The sequence below is a fragment of the Populus nigra genome, chromosome 3 (genome assembly GCF_951802175.1).
Source record: "Populus nigra chromosome 3, ddPopNigr1.1, whole genome shotgun sequence".
NCBI lineage: Eukaryota > Viridiplantae > Streptophyta > Magnoliopsida > Malpighiales > Salicaceae > Populus > Populus nigra.
The window spans coordinates 25,891,903-25,912,160 of NC_084854.1; the positions used below are offsets into that span (position 1 = coordinate 25,891,903).

The following is a 20,258-nucleotide window of genomic DNA, read 5'->3' on the forward strand; positions in this document are numbered from 1 at the left end:
TTGTAAGAAAATTCATATTTTATGACTCCTCTATCATAACCATAATATAATGCAACTTTTTTTGCTGCGAGCATATAATCTTTTCTATCATACGTGTTTTCTCAATCTTGTCCTCATATCTTTTTGTTTGATTGTATATAGTCAATACTCTAACAAAGTAATTTGAAATACTCTCTGATTCAAACATATGTAACTTTTAAAAGCCACCTCATAACTTTTATAGGCGTACCTTTCTGACATTGTCACCTCTTTGGTTTGAGTGTTGCAAAACTTCTCATGCTTGGTTAACGATGGTTGCATTAGCCACTATTTCAAAAGTGGTGTTATCTAGACATTGGTAGATGATTGTGAGTGCTTGTTGATTCTTTATTTGTGCCTTTTGCACAACCTCCATTTGAACTAAAATCAACGTTACTCCTTTTATAAGCTCGTTAAAGCCCTTTTCAACCGTTTCTCATACATCTTGAGAACCTAACCAAACTTTCACATCAATACACCAAATTTCATAATTATTCTTTTTCAAACAAGGACATTAAAATGAGAAGTTTGTATTGGCCATGTCAAACAATAAAAAACAAGCTATGATATCATTTATTGGAAGAAAATTAGGCGTGATAAATGTTTATGGATAGCAAAACAATAAGTAAAACTAAAGAACAAGAAGAAGATTTGAGAGGAAAACAATCTTATTAAGTGTTTTCTTTTGTGTATTTCTCTCTGCACACACTAAATTATGCTTTTGATTACAAGCCTATTTATAAACTTAAGTCCTGGATAAATAATGAATTAAATTACTAAAAGAAAATCCTAATCTAAACAGTAAATGTATTATGCTAACTTAGCTGGTCAACCCATTCTTCTTTTCAGATAAACCAAAAACTGATTTACTTTTAACATAAAAAACATGTCTATCTTATCCCTCAGCCAAAAGCTAACTTGGATATCCTTCCCAAAAAGATAGCAGAACTTATCCATTACTTTTCTGATTAGGAAAGGTGATGTATTATTACTAATCAAAAAATATAATGGGACTCCCTTATGTCAATTTCCGTAATTAAAATCTGAAAATAAAGATAATGATATCTCTAAATCATATATAATTAATATTAGAATAAAATCATATGGTTTCCATAAGTGTTTATTATCTCCTCCTATAAAAGTAGTAGTGTTTTTGATAAATCAATGGTAATTCACTAGATCAATTAAACCCTTTTGAAAAACTGAAAAAATTTCATTAATTAGTTTCTTTGCACTGTATACTCACTCAGATAAGAGACTTTAAGGCGTGTGAAAAACTGAAAAAATAAAATAATGGTGGAAGGAGGTGTTGTGAAAGCAGCGGACAAGACAGAATTCACAGAATGTTGGAAGGTAACATGGAAGACTCCTTATATTATGAGGCTTGCTTTCTCCGCTGGAATTGGAGGTCTTCTTTTCGGCTACGATACAGGTACATATATAGATTCATTTGATTTTGAATCAGATTAACGTTTTGTGTTTTGTTTCTGGTTACATAGAAAATTCAGAACTAACATGTATTTGTTTATGGGGTGTAGGGGTTATTTCTGGTGCCTTGCTTTACATTAAAGAGGATTTTGAGGCTGTTGGCAGAAACACCTTTCTACAGGTGAATTTCTCTCCATTTTCTGAATCACAAAAAATTTCCTGTTGTGCTGATTTTATGTTCATGTTCTTGTTCTGCAGGAATTGATTGTAAGTACTTGTGTTTTAGGAGCAATTTTTGGTGCTGCAATTGGTGGATTTTGCAGTGACAGTTTAGGGAGGAGAAAAACCATTTTAGTTGCAGATTTTTTGTTCTTCGTTGGTGCAATAGTCATGGCTGTTGCTCCACATCCATGGATTATTATTGTTGGAAGATTTCTAGTTGGCTTAGGAGTTGGAATGGCATCCATGACTGCCCCTCTTTATATATCAGAAGCTTCACCGGCACGAATTCGAGGTGCTCTTGTTAGCATGAATGGCCTGATGATTACTGGGGGACAGTTCTTGGCTTACCTCATCAATCTGGCTTTCACTAGGGTGACGTAATTCGAAGCATAACCTTTTTGCTAGCTTCGACTTTCTGAAACTGATAACAAGTTATAATCTGTCATGGCTTCATGCATGTTTCAGGCTCCTGGAACTTGGCGTTGGATGCTTGGGGTGGCCGGAACCCCTGCTCTAATTCAATTTGTGCTGATGCTGTCGCTTCCTGAGTCTCCTAGATGGCTCTACCGAGCGGTAATAATTCCTTCTTTCTTAACAAAATTTGCCTGTACTTTGTTTCAATCTTTAGACAGCAATTGACATGGTCTATAGCAAAAGAATGGAAAAGTAGGGCTTTTCAAGCTCTAGGTTATAGTTCCAAACATAGAAAAAAATCTCTATGTTTTATAAAATTTGAATAATATGAACAAAAATAAGACATGAGTATGTTTAAATAGAAGCTAAAATCGATATATCTAATTAAAACCAATTAAAATTAAAATTTTGAAACCTAACTAAGAAATAATTAATAAAATAAATAAAAATTATCAACATTAAATTCTGAACCGAACTTGAATATGAAAACAGCCTTAGCCGACAAAAACAAGCTAACCTTTATAGCAAACTCTTAGCTCGATACAAATATTAAATTAAAATATATATGATTTTTTTTTGTTAAAAAATTCGTTTGTTTGTGCTTCATCCCCCCCCACAGAACAAGGTTGATGAGGCTAGAACTGTTCTCGCGAGAATATATCCTCCTGATGAAGTTGAGAGTGAGATAAATGCCTTGAAAGAATCCGTTCAAAATGAGAAGGAAATTGAAGATTCTATTGGAACAACCACACTCTCTAAAGTAAAGGGTGCTTTCAAAGACCCTGTTGTCCGCAGGGGACTCTACGCAGGCATTACAGTTCAAGTTGCTCAGCAATTTGTGGGCATCAATACTGTCATGTATTATTCCCCGACCATAGTTCAGTTTGCTGGATTTGCTTCAAAATCAGTGGCCTTAGCCCTTTCTCTGGTTACTTCTGGCCTCAATGCTCTCGGCTCCATCATCAGTATGCTTTTCGTTGATAGATATGGGAGGAGAAAGTTGATGATTATCTCAATGTTCGGCATCATTACTTGCCTTGTGGTTCTCGCGATCGTGTTTCAACAAGCTTCCATCCACTCTCCGGGGATTAGTCAAGTAGAATCTGCACATTTTGGTGCTAACTCTACATGTCCAAGTTATTTCTCTAATGTAAATAAAAATAAATGGGACTGCATGAGTTGCTTGAAAGCACAATGTTCTTTCTGTTCTAATGCTGAAAACCAAGTAAGTCTATTCATCCCTCGCCCTGTTTTTGGCCAATTCTGAAATTGATACTAAATGTTAGAGAGTAATAGAAACTTATTCCTAGAACCTCACCTAAACTGGTTAACATTTTAATTATCAGAAACTTGTTGAATAAACGGTTACAAATTGAAAGTTTTTGGATTAAGATTTATTAACACTAATTTGATGTGTATTCTTCTGTGGTAGTACCATCCTGGAGCCTGCCTAGTTTCAAACAAGGATTTAAAAGGTTCATGTCTTGCGCAAAAAGGCGTTTGGTTTGAGGAAGGTTGCCCAAGCAAAATTGGATTCTTTGCGGTTATACTTCTCGGCTTGTACATTATTTCCTACTCGCCTGGAATGGGAACTGCGCCGTGGATCGTAAACTCGGAGATATACCCACTGAGATATAGGGGTGTAGGTGGAGGAATAGCAGCAGTGGCAAACTGGACTTCAAATCTGATTGTGAGTCTAACCTTCTTAACACTCACTGAAACCCTCACCGTTGCCGGAGCCTTCCTGCTATTCGCTGGAATTTCTTTCCTTGCACTTATCGCCATCTTCTTCTTGGTACCTGAAACCAAAGGTCTACAATTCGAGGAGGTTGAGAAGATGCTGAAGTCTGGGTTCAGACCAAAACTATTCGGTAAAAACACAAAAGGAGCCGATTCTGTCTGAATTTAACGCGGGAAAAAAACACCCTTTTCTAGCATTATATAGCTAGACTGCTTTGCCACAATATCTCAGACAGTGCTTTGCCATCGACATTATTTAATGTTGCTGATGCATTTCTTTGTATCTCATTGGGTATCTGTAATTAATAATGGTTTCCTCCTGTTCTGTAATCATTTTTAATTTCCATGTTAGTTTAAGTTCTTGCTACTACGAACATGCTGATGAGCTCTACTATTATCAAAGCACAGCCCAAACAAGATTTTATTATTTCCATGTGAATTATGTCCTATGTCTCCACGAAAATGAAGGGATTTTACTAGTATTGTTCACTATTTGGTGCAAAAGCCTACCTCATGATTTCTAGCTTTTAAATTCGAATTAGCAAAATCGATAGAAGATTAGAAAAATCCTTCTAAAGATGGGAAAAGGACATCCTTGAAATCTCAATTAAGCTCTGACATTACTTTTTCTCATCCCAATCCGTTGACAAGGTGCCAACAAAGAAAGCAAAGAGGCAGGCTCAACTCCATGGTCTGTATGTATGTAAAGAGAAGGAAGTTCTTGATGCAGACCATTGCCTCCTATCTGCAGAAGATTGAGAAGAACACACAACTTTGGACTCACAGCACTTTTAGGGCACATAGAAGGAAGTCCCTTTAATTAGGAACTATCATATTTTTCATTGAAATGTAATTTGATTTCTTTTGATATAATATCCCATTGAATGATAATAATTTGCAGTGCTTTGTTTCCACAACTTATTCTATGGCTAATGATGGTTATGTGGGGCTATGAAAAAAACAAATACAGTAATTTTCTATGTCAAGAACACTGTCTATTACCGTGATAGCCATGGTTTAACACAATAAATAATATTATTACTATGACTAAAACACCACTTTTTCCACAATAATACTTATCCATAAGATTCATGCATGGAATCCCAAAAAAAAAAGGAGAAAAAAAGAGAGGGGGAAAAGGAAATATTCCTTTCGGCCAAACTTTGATGCTGGTGTAGGGCCATTTTTGTTTGTCATGAAGGAGAAGATTCTCCTCTTAAAATTATTTAATCAGGAGAATATTTATAGAACACATGTTTTCCTTTTAAGAAAGTTTATGACCATTCAAACACGGAAGGAGATATCTCTGGAAAAGTTGATGTCATTTTCATATATCATTTTCATTTTTTAAAATTACATAAAACCTAAAGATGATTGTTTTTTCCATGGTGAAAATTAAGGGATTGCTTGTTATTGTTATTGTGCTTTACTCTCTTTTTTAATTTGTTTTCCTGGAAAATCATCAAGTTTATTCTTTTCAGGTGTTTATAATTTTAATATATTGATATTAAAAATAAAAAATTTATTATTTTAATTAAAAAATATTCTGCACCATATTAATAAACATACACTAACTAAGTATATTAAATATATAAAAACAATGTTATTCTTAAACCAATAATAAATTAACAATTATTTACAGAGATGTTTATAGTCTGGTCTGTTTTTGATAAAAGAAATTTAACCGAATTGAAATTTTTAATTTTTATAAATTTTGACTCGAATTTAATAAAAAACCGATGTGCTCGTTTTTTTGGCTTTTAATGGACCTATTTTAAATTTTGTTTTAATAATTTATTATTGGAATAGCTTTTTTAGGTTTTTTTTATTTGACTTTTTAAACAAAGCCAGCCCAACTCCATCAAAATTCTTAAACATGGAATCAAACTAAGATTTTCAATCTATTTCTAACAAAATAAAGTTAAGTGTTCTCAAGTATTTATAGTGATTAATTGGAAATGAAATGGATCTTAGACTCGGACTGAAAATTCCTTATTTATCATAAAGATGACCTCAATAAGGATTTCTAGGCTTGCAGCAGAGAAAAATTCAAGACACGAAAAGTTCAGTTTGGATACAACCCAAACCGAGTTAAACCAAGATGGTTTTTTTAAAAAAATATTTTTCAATTTATTTTCATGATTTTTCTATTTTTTCTTGGTTACTCGATTTTAAAAAACCCCTAGTTATTCAATGCGTTTATTTTGATTCTCACCTATTTATCTTTGTTTTCCAGTAGTAGGTAAGGGTTTCACAAATTTAGCAATTGAGATTTTGAAAGGTAATTTCACAAAAAAGGATATAATTATTAGTATATATGTACATTCACCCATAATTTATCCATTTGAAGGAGGGAATTTGTTTACAAGATAACATCACCCTGTCAAAAAATTTACATGTGTCAGACTTCTTCTAGGAATCCTTAAATACTGTATTAATTACATGATCCAAAAATCAAGAAAACCAAGTCAATATCACCTTCTTCTTTTTTATTTTTTGATAAATCAACATTACCAAATTTTATCTCTTTACGTGTCATGTCATGAAAGTATGGTGTATATTCAGGACTAGTACTTTGAGCATATCCATTTGAACAGAAGGCATCATTGTTTGCACCCAGAAAAGGGTTTAGAAGAAGAAGATAAACAGTCTACAGTTAAGGTAGCAACAGGTTTCATTTTCTTTTCTCTCTTTTTGGGTTGTTTTGAATGCACTCTGCGTGGTTATAATTAAGATAATCAAAGCATAATTTGAAAGAATCTTTGTGTTTAATTTTTTCCCAGAGACAAGGAAGTAAGACAGAGAGAGTGTAAATATATGAAGGGTTCTTGATTTACATTTGTTTATTAGATAGATTTGGTCTGTTGTTTGATGTAGGATTAATAGTCTGTTTGGCATTATGGATAGTGAAGATTCTTAATTTGATCTATTCAAGGTTTTATCTTATTTTTTCATAGGAATTTGATGCTTTGTGTCAATAGTTGTCAGCGTCGATTGACTTTACTGTAAAGAGGTGTTTATGAGGTTCCGATAATTTTCAAGGCTGTGAATTTGCAGATTGTATCTCAATTTATCAGTTAGCTCCTCTGAAATTTACTTCCTGCAAAAATGGTGGAAGGAGGTGTTGCCACTGCTGACAAGACAGAGTTTACAGAGTGCTGGAGGACTGTATGGAAGACTCCTTATATTATGAGGCTTGCACTTTCAGCTGGCATTGGAGGGCTCCTGTTTGGTTACGATACAGGTAAAAAAGTCAACTCTTGGATAGATTTTATTAGTAACATGGATGGGTTTTCAAGACTGTCTGTCTCTTATAAGTTTGCTTTAATTAGTGGTCTTTGTGATTTATTAAAACATAGTAATGAGTCTTTTGTTATGGCAATTTTTAGGAGTTATTTCTGGTGCATTGCTTTACATTCGTGACGATTTCGAAGATGTTGACAGAAAAACATGGCTGCAGGTGAGTTAAAATATGTTTTACTATGTTGTTCTCCTGAGAGAAAGAGATAAGAGATATTTGGGTATCATCTATGTTCTCGCTTTGATAAGTTTGTTTCATATCGGCAGGAAACCATAGTGAGTATGGCTGTCGCGGGAGCTATTGTTGGTGCTGCGTTTGGTGGATATATTAATGACAGGTGGGGCAGGAGAGTGGCAATTTTAGGTGCCGATGTTGTGTTCTTTTTTGGTGCAGTTGTCATGGCTGCAGCTCCAAAACCTTGGGTGATTGTTATCGGAAGAATTTTTGTTGGCTTGGGAGTGGGAATGGCATCCATGACTGCTCCTCTTTACATCTCGGAAGCTTCTCCTGCAAGAATTAGAGGCGCTCTTGTTAGCACAAATGGATTGCTAATTACTGGAGGACAATTTCTGTCTTATCTTATCAATCTTGGTTTCACCAAGGTATGTGTTCTGACGATCACTACTTGCTCCTTAACCTCTCGAAGTTAAACAAGGTTTTAATGTCTCAAAATCATGTTTCAGGCTCCTGGAACCTGGCGATGGATGCTTGGAGTTGCTGGAGTCCCAGCTGTGGTTCAATTTGTGTTGATGCTATCACTTCCTGAATCTCCTCGATGGCTCTACAGAAAGGTTATGATCATGCTTCTTAAAGAAACTCCTCACATGTTTAAATCTATTATAAAACACTGAAATTTGTTATCTCGCAAAAACAATGATGTCCTCACGGATTAGTCGTTCCACTCTAAAGATGTTTTGTGCTACTGCAATGTGTTTTTGATATTCAGGACAGGGTAGATGAGGCAAGGGCAATCTTGGAGAAAATCTATCCTGCTCATGAAGTTGAACATGAGTTGAATGCCTTGAAATCATCCGTTGAAGCCGAGAAGGCTGATGAAGCTGCTATTGGAGAGGGCATGATAACTAAAGTGATGGGTGCATTTAAAAACAAGGTAGTTCGCAGGGGACTCTATGCAGGTATTACTGTTCAAGTTGCTCAGCAGTTTGTGGGCATAAATACAGTCATGTACTATGCCCCAACTATAGTTCAGTTCGCCGGATTTGCTTCGAACTCAGTTGCCTTGACACTCTCTCTCATTACTTCTGGCCTAAATGCGGTTGGCTCCATTGTTAGCATGTGTTTTGTCGACAGATATGGAAGGAGAAGGTTGATGATTATTTCAATGATCGGAATCATCTCCTTCCTCGTGATCTTATCTGTTGTGTTTATTGAAGCTTCTAATCATGCTCCTAAAGTTAGTGGGATTGAGACAGCCCACTTTGGAACAAACTCTACTTGTCCGCGTTTCTTGACAGCCTCGGATGCATCAAGGTGGAGCTGCATGACTTGTTTGAAAGCTGATTGTGGGTTCTGTGCTAATGCAGTCAGTGAAGTTAGTTCTTTCACTTTCTCAATTGTTTGGCTATACATTGTGCATGCTGAATTACTTAATTTTTCTACACGAACCCTTGCTACGTTCAGTGAATTGTTACTGTTAATTTGATCATACTATAATATCCTTTAATAACATTTTGAAGTGTACAAGTTTATCAACCTGACACCGATAATGATTTTTTTTACATGAACAGATCCATCCTGGAGCATGCCTGGATTCAACCAAGGCTATTAAGGGTGACTGCCGTGCAGAAAAACGTGTTTTTTTCGAGAAGGGTTGCCCAAGCAGATTCGGATTTCTTGCCGTCATACTCCTCGGACTATACATCATTTCCTATTCTCCTGGAATGGGAACCGTGCCATGGATTGTGAACTCAGAAATCTATCCATTGAGATATAGAGGTGTTTGTGGAGGTATTGCTGCTGTGTCCAATTGGTGTTCAAATCTCATTGTCAGCGAATCATACTTATCTCTCACCGAAGCTCTTGGTGCCGGTGGCACATTCTTCTTATTTGCCGGAATTTCTACCATTAGCCTCACATTCATATACTTCTTAGTGCCTGAAACTAAAGGCCTGCAATTTGAGGAGGTCGAAAAGCTACTAGAGGATGGCTACAAACCTAGATTATTTAGAGGAAAGAAAGAAAAATCCAAGTACCAAGTTGAATCCGCATAAAAGAATTGCCTTCAACACCCTAGGTTGCAATTACATATATTAGTTACAATTAAACAGCTCTATTGTTACTTTAATGAATAAAACTAGGGCAGCCGGTTGTTGCCAATTGACCGAATGATGCATGAGCCATGTAGCTATAACAATGAATCTTTCTCGATCAACTTCCTGCGGAGTTAAATATTTGCTTAAAGTACTAACCCTTCATGTTTTACGAAGCTTGAAATCGGCTCGCAACCCAGCAAACAACCGCGTGGAAGGATAAGAAGGAGGAACCGACACTTGATTATTTTGACCACGTTCAATCTTCACTTACCTTGGCTAGCTTTGAGATTGCGGCCATGAAACGGCTGGACATGAACTTCGCTGCCTACCTTGGGAAGTTCACACTTGGGTCAGTGAAGATAGGAATGTTCAAGTGGGCTCGTCGTTTCTCGTTTCGAAAATAGAGGGTTTGATTCAGAAAAATGTCCAGATAGCTGGAATATTTTTATTAAAATGATATCTTGCAGCTAAATCATTCAAGTTTCACAATCAACTCAACTAGGTCAATGATCACGAGTCAATCTAGCCAGATTAACCAAGTCAATATCTTTTCTTGTTTAACTTTAACTCGAATATCTTTTCTTGTTTAACTTTAACTCGACCTGGATAGTGGATAATGCTTTGAGTTAAGGATTTTCAGGGTCAACCTGCTAAATCGAGCTCGGTTTGAACTGAGATTTTTTGAGAGAAAAAAATAATATAAATGTTAATTAAACGATATACTCAATCAAATTTCTCCAGGTCCTTATCCAGCAATAATTCCAGGTCTATAATATCCTTTTTCATTTTCACAAACTGCCATTTTGCAGACATGGGAGCCAACCTTGGCAACGAAATACTTGAAGCCCATAAAGGGTCTTGATTTTCGGCTGTTCCCTTCAACAAAAACCTATATTTTGCCATGACCGGGAAGTTTGTGGCGGCAGCAGAAACTGATAGGATAAGGGCATCCTTTTCCTCAGAAATCATCTAGCAATTGATTAGTTGGTCAAAACACACAGGAAAATGTTTTCACTACTCTAACATATCCAGAGGCTTTTTTATATATATAAAAATAACACAGCTGGTAAAATTTAAGTTCTGTCGGTATTTGGTCATTTAGCGCATGAAATTTTTTAAAATTACTTCTCATGTAAAAATAAATTAAAATAATTTCTTTAAATTTCTTTTATTTTTAAAATTAGTATATTAAAATCATAAAAAAAAATAAAAAGGATTTAAAGGTTGCATGCAAACCTTTGATTTCTTTTAAGGCTACACTGCTGAGAATAATGTATTGAATTTCAACTTGTTGCGCTTATTTGTATGATATTTTCCCAAGTTTTTTTTCTCAGTTGTGCTTCTCTCGAGGGGAAATATACTTCAACAGCAAAGGAGTGTTGCTGGTGAGAGGATGGCCGCCTAACCTTTCCATAATAAGCAAGTTGTTCATTAAGAAGAAGAACAAACAAAAAATCATGTCAGTGAGCGCCCAGAATTTGGTCCCTTTGAGCCCGTTTTCTATAAAATATCAAAAACCCTAGCAAGGAGCAGGACAACACATACCTGCTCTGCCAGCTGCCACACATTGAACAACGACAAGGAAAGTTTATAAAATGCTTTAAGGAAATCCATGGTGCGATTTCAGTGGTTGGTGGCTTTCTCCGAGGCTTATTTTTGTGCTCTTGTTGCGATGCACCGCCATCCTACTTACTTTGCGGTGTTTGAGAGCGGAGTTTTTTTAAAATATATATTTTTTAATTTTTAAATATTTATTGTTATCAAAAATAAATTTTTAAAAATAAAAATATTATTATTTTTATATATTTTAAAAATACTTTAAAAAACCACTTCTACTATTATCCCAAACAATTTTATCCCAAATGAACTATTATTGTTGATAATAACTTGATATTATGTTGCAGAGTGATATTTAAAGATGTTATATTTTTCAAGATTTTTTTTTTTGTTGGTGATATAAGCTCATCAAACTCGTATAAAAAACATTAATTTAATATTTTTTTAAATAAAAAATAATTTAAACAAACACTCATATTTAAAATATTTTTCATTTAAAAATACATTCAAATAATATTTTTTATTTTTAAAAATTTATTTTTAACATCAACAAATCAAAACAAATATAAAATTATCACAAAGCAAAAAAAAAAAATTTTAAAAAAACATTTTTCAACTGCAAATACAAATAAAGATTTTTTTATGATTTGAAAAGATAGTTTTTAAAAACTATGATTCATATTGATTAACCTAACAATTTTAAAACTGTGAAAGCAGCTAAACGCAATTTAACCACACAACAGTGTACTCCCATCAAAGGAAGTACAGCAGACAGACAGGTGGTGATGGAAAGCACATAGCACAAAAAACGACTTCACACCAAAGACAAGGAGATCAAAGGGACCTACATACATGTTCATGTGCTTCCATCAAATAAATATTAACGCTTCTCTTGACCTTAGATTCAAACCCTTCAACAATGGTGAAGGCATGAAACCATTGCCTTCCTTCTGGTAGCAGAAATTCTGAGCAACAAAAATGGTAATCAAAGGAGGAAATGAACACAGATTGCCGATGCAAAATCACTCACTTGGAGTAATTCTTGACCGAGTGAACTTGCACGAGGCCTTATCAACATTATAAGATTTTAAAGATTTCTTGCCTGTTCTTTATTAGACAGAAAGCACATGACCATACAAGGTACAAGATTGCATTTTTCTGATACCAGAGACCTCTCTAAAGGAGAATTCACCATGCTGGGTGAAAATCCCAGAAGATCTAGTGCCACGAGGAGAGAGATCAAGAGAACAGAAAATGTTCACAATCTTCAGCACAAGATCTAGTCAATCTAGATTGCCCACTAGCAAAGCTGAAATCAACACAACATAGATGGAATCCAAGCTACAAGATGCAATAAAAACATGCTGCAAGAAGGAGCATGCTCTTTTATCTTCACTAGTTTAATTAAACAAGAACAATCAGTAAACAGAATTTGGGTCATCCAAACAATACACAAGGAACAAGCCCAAATTCCCATCATCAACCAACCAAAACCCGCAAATCAAACAAGTAATTCTCCTGTGGAAATTCCATCAGAATCACAAACCCCCCACCTTCCAAAACCTAGTTCAAGTCAAACTCGTACATCTAAAGCAAGTCAGTCTATGAGTATTTCTCCCTAGCTTCCCCTAATTTCCCATTTACTAATCATTCCATCCAATTTATCATCCACTGTACAAACCATGCAAAAAACACTACCTATATATACACACCAAGAACAGCCAACCACTCATTCTAATCAGTACTAGTAATTACCAGTAAGAATAGTAAAAAAGATCAAAATCCACCACCTCTTTGAGGGCTTGAAGATGAAGCAGCAGCAGACTCTTGCCTTGGTTCTCTCAAGTACCCAAGTAGCCTCTCAGCCTGCACCAACACCACCCCCACCATCAATACCACTCCAATCAAAAAACATTAATAACTCAAACTAATGACTACTGGGATCAAATTTAACTTGAAAAGCTGTAAAATCTAGTACTGAATCCATCAGAATCAACAAGAATTTACCTTGTTCTTAGCGGGAATGCTCCCATTCTGCGAAAGCGCAACAAGAGGAGGAATTGCACCTTCTCTGACAAGTAAGCCGCGATTTCTAACACTATCATTACATAATTGCAACAAAGTGACAACAGCAAACTCTTTCCCTTTAACAGAACCATCTTCAATAGCCTCAACAAGTGCAGCAATCCCACCTTCTTCAACGATTGTTTCTCTCCCTTCTTCAATCGCAGCCAAACTACTCAACACCACCATTGCCTTCTCCGCCATCATCCCTGCCCCTGCCTCCACCACCATCCCCACCAATGGCTTAACTGCCCCAGCAGCCACAGCCCTCTCTTTATTCTGCTTTATCGAACAAATCTTATACAATGTGGTCAATGCATCCTTCTTGCCCCTGTTTGAACCATTAATCAAAAGCGATACCAATGGCGGTATCGCCCCACAAGCTCCAATCGAGCTTTTGTTCTCTTCAATCAAAGCCAGACTAAGCAACGCACACGCCGCGTTTTGCTTAGCATTTTCAGTCCCAGATTTAAGCACATAAACAAAAGACTTAATCGCACCCGAATTCGTAATCCTCTTCTTGTTCTCCTCGTACAATGACAAGTTCAACAAGGCCGTCACCGCATGTTCTTGCGCCCACGGATCACTTTGTTTAAGCAACGGGATTAAAGCAGAAATCGCCCCCGATTCACCAATCAACGCCCTGTTATCCGCTCTATTCTTTGCCAAAAACCTCAACTTTTCCGCAGCAGATCTTTTAACAGTAATCGACGGAGACTGTAACCCGTCAACACAGATGTTCACCGTCGGCTGAAGATCCTCCGGGGAAATACTTTCAATGATTTCCGTGGAAAAAGATTCCCTTTGTAAGAACCCATGACAAGGCTCAGCTACAATTTCCATTGATGGGTTCTTCTCCTTACACCCTTCCACTTCACCATCATGCATTGGAGACGATGGCAAGCATGCAAGACGTTGTAGTTCTCCAGAAATATCAGAGCTGCAGCCAGAAAAATCAGAAAAAGCTTCTGCAATATCAAGAAACTCCTCCTCCGAGGAAGATGACGTCGACAACAACTTTTTCTTAAAACTACCATGATTGCCATTGCTATTTTGGTTTAAGGTTTTCGCGAGCTCGCCGAGTCGCATGTCAATGACAGACTCAGTTAAGTTTTCAGAATCGAAGGGAGTTGAAGCAGCTGAGTTGTTGGGAAGTGAAGCGAAGGAGCTGGAGCTTGTCTGAAAGAAAGTAGAGCGGATGGTCCGCATGGAACGGCCGGCGTGTCGGTGGATTTTGATAGGGGAAGGAGAGGCTGAGGTTAAAGGGAAGCGATTTGGAGTGGAGTATTGAGAGTGGGAATCTTGAAGGGAAACCATATTTTGGAAAAAGAGTTTTTCTTTTTCTTTTTGCGTTATTTCAATTCCCCCTCGAATGAAATTAAATTACCATGGAATTGGATGTTTGGAGTTTCAAGAAAGTTTCATGGTGGAGAGGGAGGGAGGGAGGGAGGGAGGGAGAGAGAGAGAGAGAGATGGAGGAGAATGGCTTTTGCTTTATCCAGGGGATGATGATAAAGTTGCATGGTCACAGGTGGACGCGCTTTGAGCGCTTATACAACCTTTGTTGCATAGCTTAGAGGGCATTGTTAGATTACTCGGTTTAAACTCATACATCATCGGGTCAATTCGAGTTCTTAACTTTCGAAGTAACGTAGAAACAAGAATGGCTTTCTCGAGATTTATTTTTTAAGAAATTACTTTTTAAATTTTTTTGTGTTTATTTTTCATTAGAAAAGTTAGTCAATGAAAAATACTTTCCGGTCAACGGAAACACTTTTCGGTCAACGAAAATACTTTTCGGTCAACGGAAAACACTTTCCAGTCAAAGAACAATTTGGTTTGGTTTCTAGAAAAGTGTTTTCTCTTTTGGCTGTGTTTATTTTCTGGAAAGTGGTTTCCGGGAAACCACTTTCCAAACTTTCATGTGTTTGTTTGCCATTGAAAAAGTTGGTCAACGGAAAACACTTTCCAGTCAAAGGAAAATTTGCCATGGTTTTTAGGAAAGTATTTTCCTGAAAAATTTGGGCGGAAAACACTTTCCGAAAGTTATGAAAAATTTAGAAAAGTCATTATTTGCTGATTATATCAAATTTGATCCTCAAACTTTTGATTGCTATATATAATTTGTTTTGAATATTTATTTTTCAATTTCATCTCTTAAAATTTAATTTTTATATTAATTTTGGTCTTTATTTTTATAATTGCTATTTGCTTTTTCCTTATCATTGTTTTATTGAATTTTTTTATCTATCAAATTTGATCCTCATTCTTTTGATTTTTACTTATTTTATTTGAAATAATTTATGAAATGTTAATTATTATTATTTTAATTTCTTCACCTTTCATTTTTTTTAATTTTTTAGATTTGATCTCTATTATTTTGATTATTATTTATTTTATTTGAGATAATTTATGAAATTTTTTTTTTTTCAATTTCATTCTCATTCAACTTTTTAATTTGTAAGATTTGTTCCTTATTATTTTAATAAACTTGAAAAAATAAAACATTAATAAGTTATTTTCCAGCTTATTTCCCATAACATAACCAAATACTGGAAAGTGTTTTCCAACTTATTTTCCATTACACTACCAAACATCAGAAAATACTTTCCTGAAATTCACTTTTTCTGAAATTTATTTTCCAAAAAAAAACTACTTTTCTGCAAACAAACCGGGTCTTGATGATAAAAATTTCTTAATTTTTTGCTGCAGAGTTGTCAGGCAAGATATAGGGACTGATCGAGTTTAAATTGATAGATAATATCTACAAGTAATCAATCCGATTGATTCGAGTGAATTATTTATATATATATATATATATATATATATATATATATATATATATATATATATATATTACAGGACATTAATGACGTTGAGTTTGAATTTGGATTTTGAAATCGTGGTATTGTTTTTAAAGTTTTTAATTTTAAAATATATTAAAATAATAATTTTTTTTATTTTTAAAGTTTATTTTTTATATTGTTATATTACAATTTGAATTCGTGGTGATAATTGTTTTTAAATTTTTTTAATTTTAAAATATATTAAAATAATATATATTTTTTATTTATTTGAAGTTTATTTTTTATATTAATATATTATAATGATATAAAAACATAAAAAAAATTAATTTTAAACAAAAAAATAATTTTAAAAACCCTTTGACCTGATTAGATTGACCTGAAATCTTTAGCTAGACCTTAAACCAAACAAAAAACACTGATTTGACTAGAAAACCAAACCAAAACAGAAATTAAAGCTTAAAATGAATCAAACTTTAAAAAATAGAAAAACACAATTTTTTTATACCAAAAACAAATTAAATACAAAAAAATCAAGAACAACTCAAGAACATTAAAGAACATTCAAAACAATTATAACAACAAGATTTCCAATCCGGATTAGATTTCAAGAAACCAAAGGCATAAAAAGGTTGGAAATCATTTGAGAATAAAAAATCTAGCATCCATTCACTTCTATTAGCATTCACAAATTACAATTTCATCAAAATAGATCTTGAATCAAAAACCAAAATTCTAATATTAAAACCCCAAAAAACTTTTAATCTCGTGCAGTTCCGCACATGTCAAGCTTAATAATCAACCATAAAGTTCAGCATCTTTTTCAATTAGGTCCTTGATTTTTGATTTATGCAAATTGACTTTTAATTGACCATAAAACTTTCAATTGTCTTCAATTTGGCCCTTAAGTTTGCTGATTTAAGTCTATAAAGTCTCGTGCCTTTTACAGTTTGGTCCTTGATTTTGAATTTCTTCAATCAAGTCTTTAATTGCCTATCTAACTTCAATATTTATGCAATTAAGCATCTGATTTGACTAAATTACCTTTTCAAAAGTGTAATCCAAACCTTAAATTTCAATTTTTTCCAATTAAAGCCTAAATGGAATTCAAAAACTAATTTTTCTTGCAATTAAACCCTTAATAAATTCAATTAAACCCTGCAAAATCTCAATTGAGTTATTAAACATCTAATTTTAAATTTCTCTTCCCAAATTAAATTTTTCTTGTTAATAAAGCCTTCATCGGTCAGGATTGAGCTATCAATTTTTCAACTTTGGGTATTTTGATTCTCCTCAACCAGTCTTTGACAATTGTTTTGGACATTTTTCATGTTTTTTCCACTAATGTATTTTTTTTGAACTTTTTTTTATTTTTTTTGTATATTTATGTGAGGTCCTAAGATGGGTAACAATAACCTTTTATTTCAAAGTTATTGATGTTAAAGAATAATATAAATTATATCTTAGGACCTCGCCTAACAACTTAAACTATTGGGTTGAGATGGTTTTTTGACATGGTATCAGAGTCTTGATAACCAAGTGATCATGAGTTTGAATCTCATCGTCCCTGTTTATTTTATAAAAAATAAGCACAAGATAGTATGGGGTTATACGTGTTTCAAACTCGAAAGACTTTCACTTGAGGGTATGTAAAAGAATAATATAAATTATATTTTAAAATCTCACCTAACAACATAAACTATTAAGATAAAATAATTCTTTAACAGTTGGTATGACACAATCAAGCTTTTATAGAGCTTAACTTTGTCTTACTAATCTATAAATATATATGCTAAGCTTTCTATGTGATTTGTTAATAACATATCCCTATGACAAGTCTCTATCTAACTACCCAGAACCTTCATTTTTTTTCAATATAGCTACATCGGTTGGAATTTATATTAACGTAAATTAATTTAGTGTATTTAGAAGGATTAAAGTAGAGAAACACTAATTATTATTTGATGAAAACATAACAAAAATTTATTGATTTACTTTATAAATTTTATTTTTTAATTGTTTTTTGTTTTGGTTTTTTAGAAAAAAATAGTTAATAATTTTAAAAATAGCAAAGACTACTTACATCTCATTAAAAAATCATAAAAAAACATTTTTTTAATTTTTAATTTTATTATTTCAAAGATAAAATATCCTAAATGATCAAGCCAAATTGGTAGAAATAATAGATAAAAAAAAAACAAATCAAGAAGAAAAATTCGTTGGCTATTTAGGTTAATCTAATACACTTTCTAAGCAAAAAAAAAAAAAAAGAGGCAAGAATAATGGTTTATTTATGTGATTTTTCTTTAAACAATTTTATATTGTAGGTCTCCAATACAGACAACACGTGCGGTAAAAAAAGCTTAGCCAATGCTCATTATTGATTATCATCTGTCCGATCAAATATCTAACGTTGAGCAAAGGATTCTATTGGCGGGATTAGTGATCAAACAGTTAAAGCTATTATGGAACAGTTCTTATTATGTGGAATTATTTTTTAAAATATTTTTTATTTTAAAATTTATTAAAATATATTTTTTAAAAAATTATTTTCGATATCACCATATTAAAAAAATATAAAGATATTAAATAAAAATTAATTTAATTTTATTTTAATTTTTTTAAAAATATTTTTCCACCACAAAAACAAACATGCTCTAAGAAATCTGAAACAGTTACATGGAAAGCCACATCAGTCTCACGTGCTGGGAGACCCAAACCTATTAGACGTACTTTTAAGTATAGTTGTCAAACCTGAATTTAGAATATATCATTTATATGAAAACAACATTGTTTTAATATATTTTTTTAAATAGTATTGATGTGAGTTTGATTAGGTTAATTAGATCACATATTAATCCAACTAGATCTAAAGAGTTTAGCTAGATGAATACCAAAACTAATTTAAACTAAATCATGTTTTAAATTTTGAATTTCAAAAATAATTCATTAAACCAAACGAGTTTAATAATTATATGTAGGGAAGTATTTTCAAACCAAATTTCATGTATCAACACTAATTTTGTTATGGTTGAGACTTGAACCTAATCATCTAGATTATTTTTATTATTTGATAGATATACTTGTTTTCAAATTAATTTATATATTAACAAAATTTTTAAACAATGAATGATTAAAAATCATATATTTGTTACCTGTCCGTGTATTTAGAAGAGTACATCTCTTTAATTATCCAACATTTTTCTTAAAATTATCTATATTTTAATCCTCCTAGCTAGAAGAAACTTATTTAGATTTGTTCTAGAAATAACTTTCTAAGCAATTATTTATCGTCAAACATTTAACAAATTCATTAGAGAGTGTGGGTTGGTTTAGACTATAGGGAACGGTCAAATTAAAAAAATGCTTCCCTTCGAAAGCATTCTTCTTCTTCTTCTTCTAAGTTTCTTCGAATATCAATTTTTAAAACTATGAATTAAGGTTTTGGGTCTCTTAATTTCTTTACGAATATGCAATCATTATTAATGGATTTTTTTTTTTCTCTTGATCATGATTTTTTCTTATTTCATACACTTTCTTTCCACACATTATGATATCAATATTAATGATTTAATTAACCATCTAGGTGGTGGCCTAGTGGTAAGAGCTTGAGACTAAGGGGTTTGCTCTCTCTTAGGTCTCAGGTTCAAACCCTATGGCTGCTCATATGATGGCCACTGGAGGCTTACATGGTCGTTAACTTCAGGGCCCGTGGGATTAGTCGAGGTGCGCGCAAGCTGGCCCGGACACCCACGATAATAATAAAAAAAAATATTGATGATTTAATTTCCACGTACAACCAGAAATGTGTAAAGCCAAAGGAAACTGCCAAGCAATGGAGATACTTGCAAGGAATTAGAGCAATATATTTATGTTATTTTTAATATTTTACAGTACGTTCTTATTAATGTTTGCTACGTACGTTCTTTTAATTATAAAGCAACAAGCTAGCTGAGTTGTTTAGCACCCTAATTAATTAACTGTCTCTTAAAATAATTTGAAAAGATCGTATTTGTCCCTCCTAAGGAACAACCTTCAACATATTAGGTGAGTGAATAATAGATTCAATGAAGGACATCTCATACCATTATTTATAAATGTTAATTAAGGGCCATCCCCATTTAATTATTTTTATAGAAATATGTGTATATATAAAATTCTTGATCAATGCCACGCAATGTGTAATTTACATCCACATGATTCCAAAATCCTAAAACATTTATATTTTTAGATGGAATTAATTAGTTATTATCCTAGAATAAAACATACATAGGAAGATAGTTTATAATATGTTTTTACTTTTTATATATTTATTTTTTATGTTATAAGACATTAACAAGCACATGTTTTAAGGTATTGATTATGAAATTAGGTTTTTTCTTCTTCTTATGATGGACAAAATGACACTGGGATTCATTAACTCCATTATTAAGTATC

General features: G+C 33.3%; 3 protein-coding genes across 6 annotated transcripts; 2 read left to right on the forward strand and 1 right to left on the reverse strand.

The window, feature by feature from the left end:
* Positions 1–1,126: 1,126 nt before the first annotated feature.
* LOC133688777 (inositol transporter 4-like) lies at positions 1,127–4,249 on the forward strand. Its single transcript, XM_062108387.1, has 6 exons — positions 1,127–1,450; positions 1,557–1,627; positions 1,705–2,040; positions 2,134–2,241; positions 2,702–3,307; positions 3,515–4,249. The coding sequence occupies exons 1-6, from the start codon at positions 1,312–1,314 to the stop codon at positions 3,983–3,985; spliced, it is 1,731 nt and encodes a 576-aa protein (XP_061964371.1). The 5' UTR covers positions 1,127–1,311; the 3' UTR covers positions 3,986–4,249.
* A 1,835-nt stretch (positions 4,250–6,084) lies between these two features.
* LOC133687911 (inositol transporter 4-like) lies at positions 6,085–9,469 on the forward strand. 4 transcript variants are annotated; one of them, XM_062107253.1, is made up of 7 exons: positions 6,085–6,103; positions 6,880–7,066; positions 7,212–7,282; positions 7,390–7,725; positions 7,807–7,914; positions 8,070–8,675; positions 8,872–9,469. In XM_062107253.1, exons 2-7 carry the CDS (start codon positions 6,931–6,933, stop codon positions 9,352–9,354), a joined length of 1,740 nt encoding a protein of 579 aa, XP_061963237.1. In that variant the 5' UTR covers positions 6,085–6,103; positions 6,880–6,930; the 3' UTR covers positions 9,355–9,469. The 4 variants fall into 4 exon arrangements, with proteins under 4 accessions (XP_061963237.1, XP_061963236.1, XP_061963235.1 ...); XM_062107252.1 differs by lacking the exon at positions 6,085–6,103 and adding an exon at positions 6,195–6,493; XM_062107251.1 differs by lacking the exon at positions 6,085–6,103 and adding an exon at positions 6,195–6,483 and having other exon boundaries at positions 6,865–7,066.
* Positions 9,470–12,302: 2,833 nt separating this feature from the next.
* On the reverse strand, positions 12,303–14,535 carry LOC133687912 (U-box domain-containing protein 4-like). Its single transcript, XM_062107254.1, has 2 exons — positions 12,961–14,535; positions 12,303–12,819 (listed from the first exon to the last, which is right to left on the reverse strand). Exons 1-2 carry the CDS (start codon positions 14,332–14,334, stop codon positions 12,730–12,732), a joined length of 1,464 nt encoding a protein of 487 aa, XP_061963238.1. The 5' UTR covers positions 14,335–14,535; the 3' UTR covers positions 12,303–12,729.
* Positions 14,536–20,258: the final 5,723 nt, after the last annotated feature.

Bases quoted from the DNA above. Each gene is read 5' to 3' on its own strand.
- LOC133688777 (XM_062108387.1), top strand. From the start codon at position 1,312: ATGGTGGAAGGAGGTGTTGTGAAAGCAGCGGACAAGACAGAATTCACA. The intron at 2,242-2,701 runs GTAATAATTCCT...CCCCCCCCACAG, and splicing joins CTAGATGGCTCTACCGAGCG to AACAAGGTTGATGAGGCTAG. The intron at 3,308-3,514 runs GTAAGTCTATTC...CTTCTGTGGTAG, and splicing joins GTTCTAATGCTGAAAACCAA to TACCATCCTGGAGCCTGCCT.
- LOC133687911 (XM_062107253.1), top strand. From the start codon at position 6,931: ATGGTGGAAGGAGGTGTTGCCACTGCTGACAAGACAGAGTTTACAGAG. The intron at 7,067-7,211 runs GTAAAAAAGTCA...GGCAATTTTTAG, and splicing joins CCTGTTTGGTTACGATACAG to GAGTTATTTCTGGTGCATTG. The intron at 8,676-8,871 runs GTTAGTTCTTTC...TTACATGAACAG, and splicing joins GTGCTAATGCAGTCAGTGAA to ATCCATCCTGGAGCATGCCT.
- LOC133687912 (XM_062107254.1), bottom strand. From the start codon at position 14,334: ATGGTTTCCCTTCAAGATTCCCACTCTCAATACTCCACTCCAAATCGC. The intron at 12,820-12,960 runs GTAAATTCTTGT...GTGTTGGTGCAG, and splicing joins GCATTCCCGCTAAGAACAAG to GCTGAGAGGCTACTTGGGTA.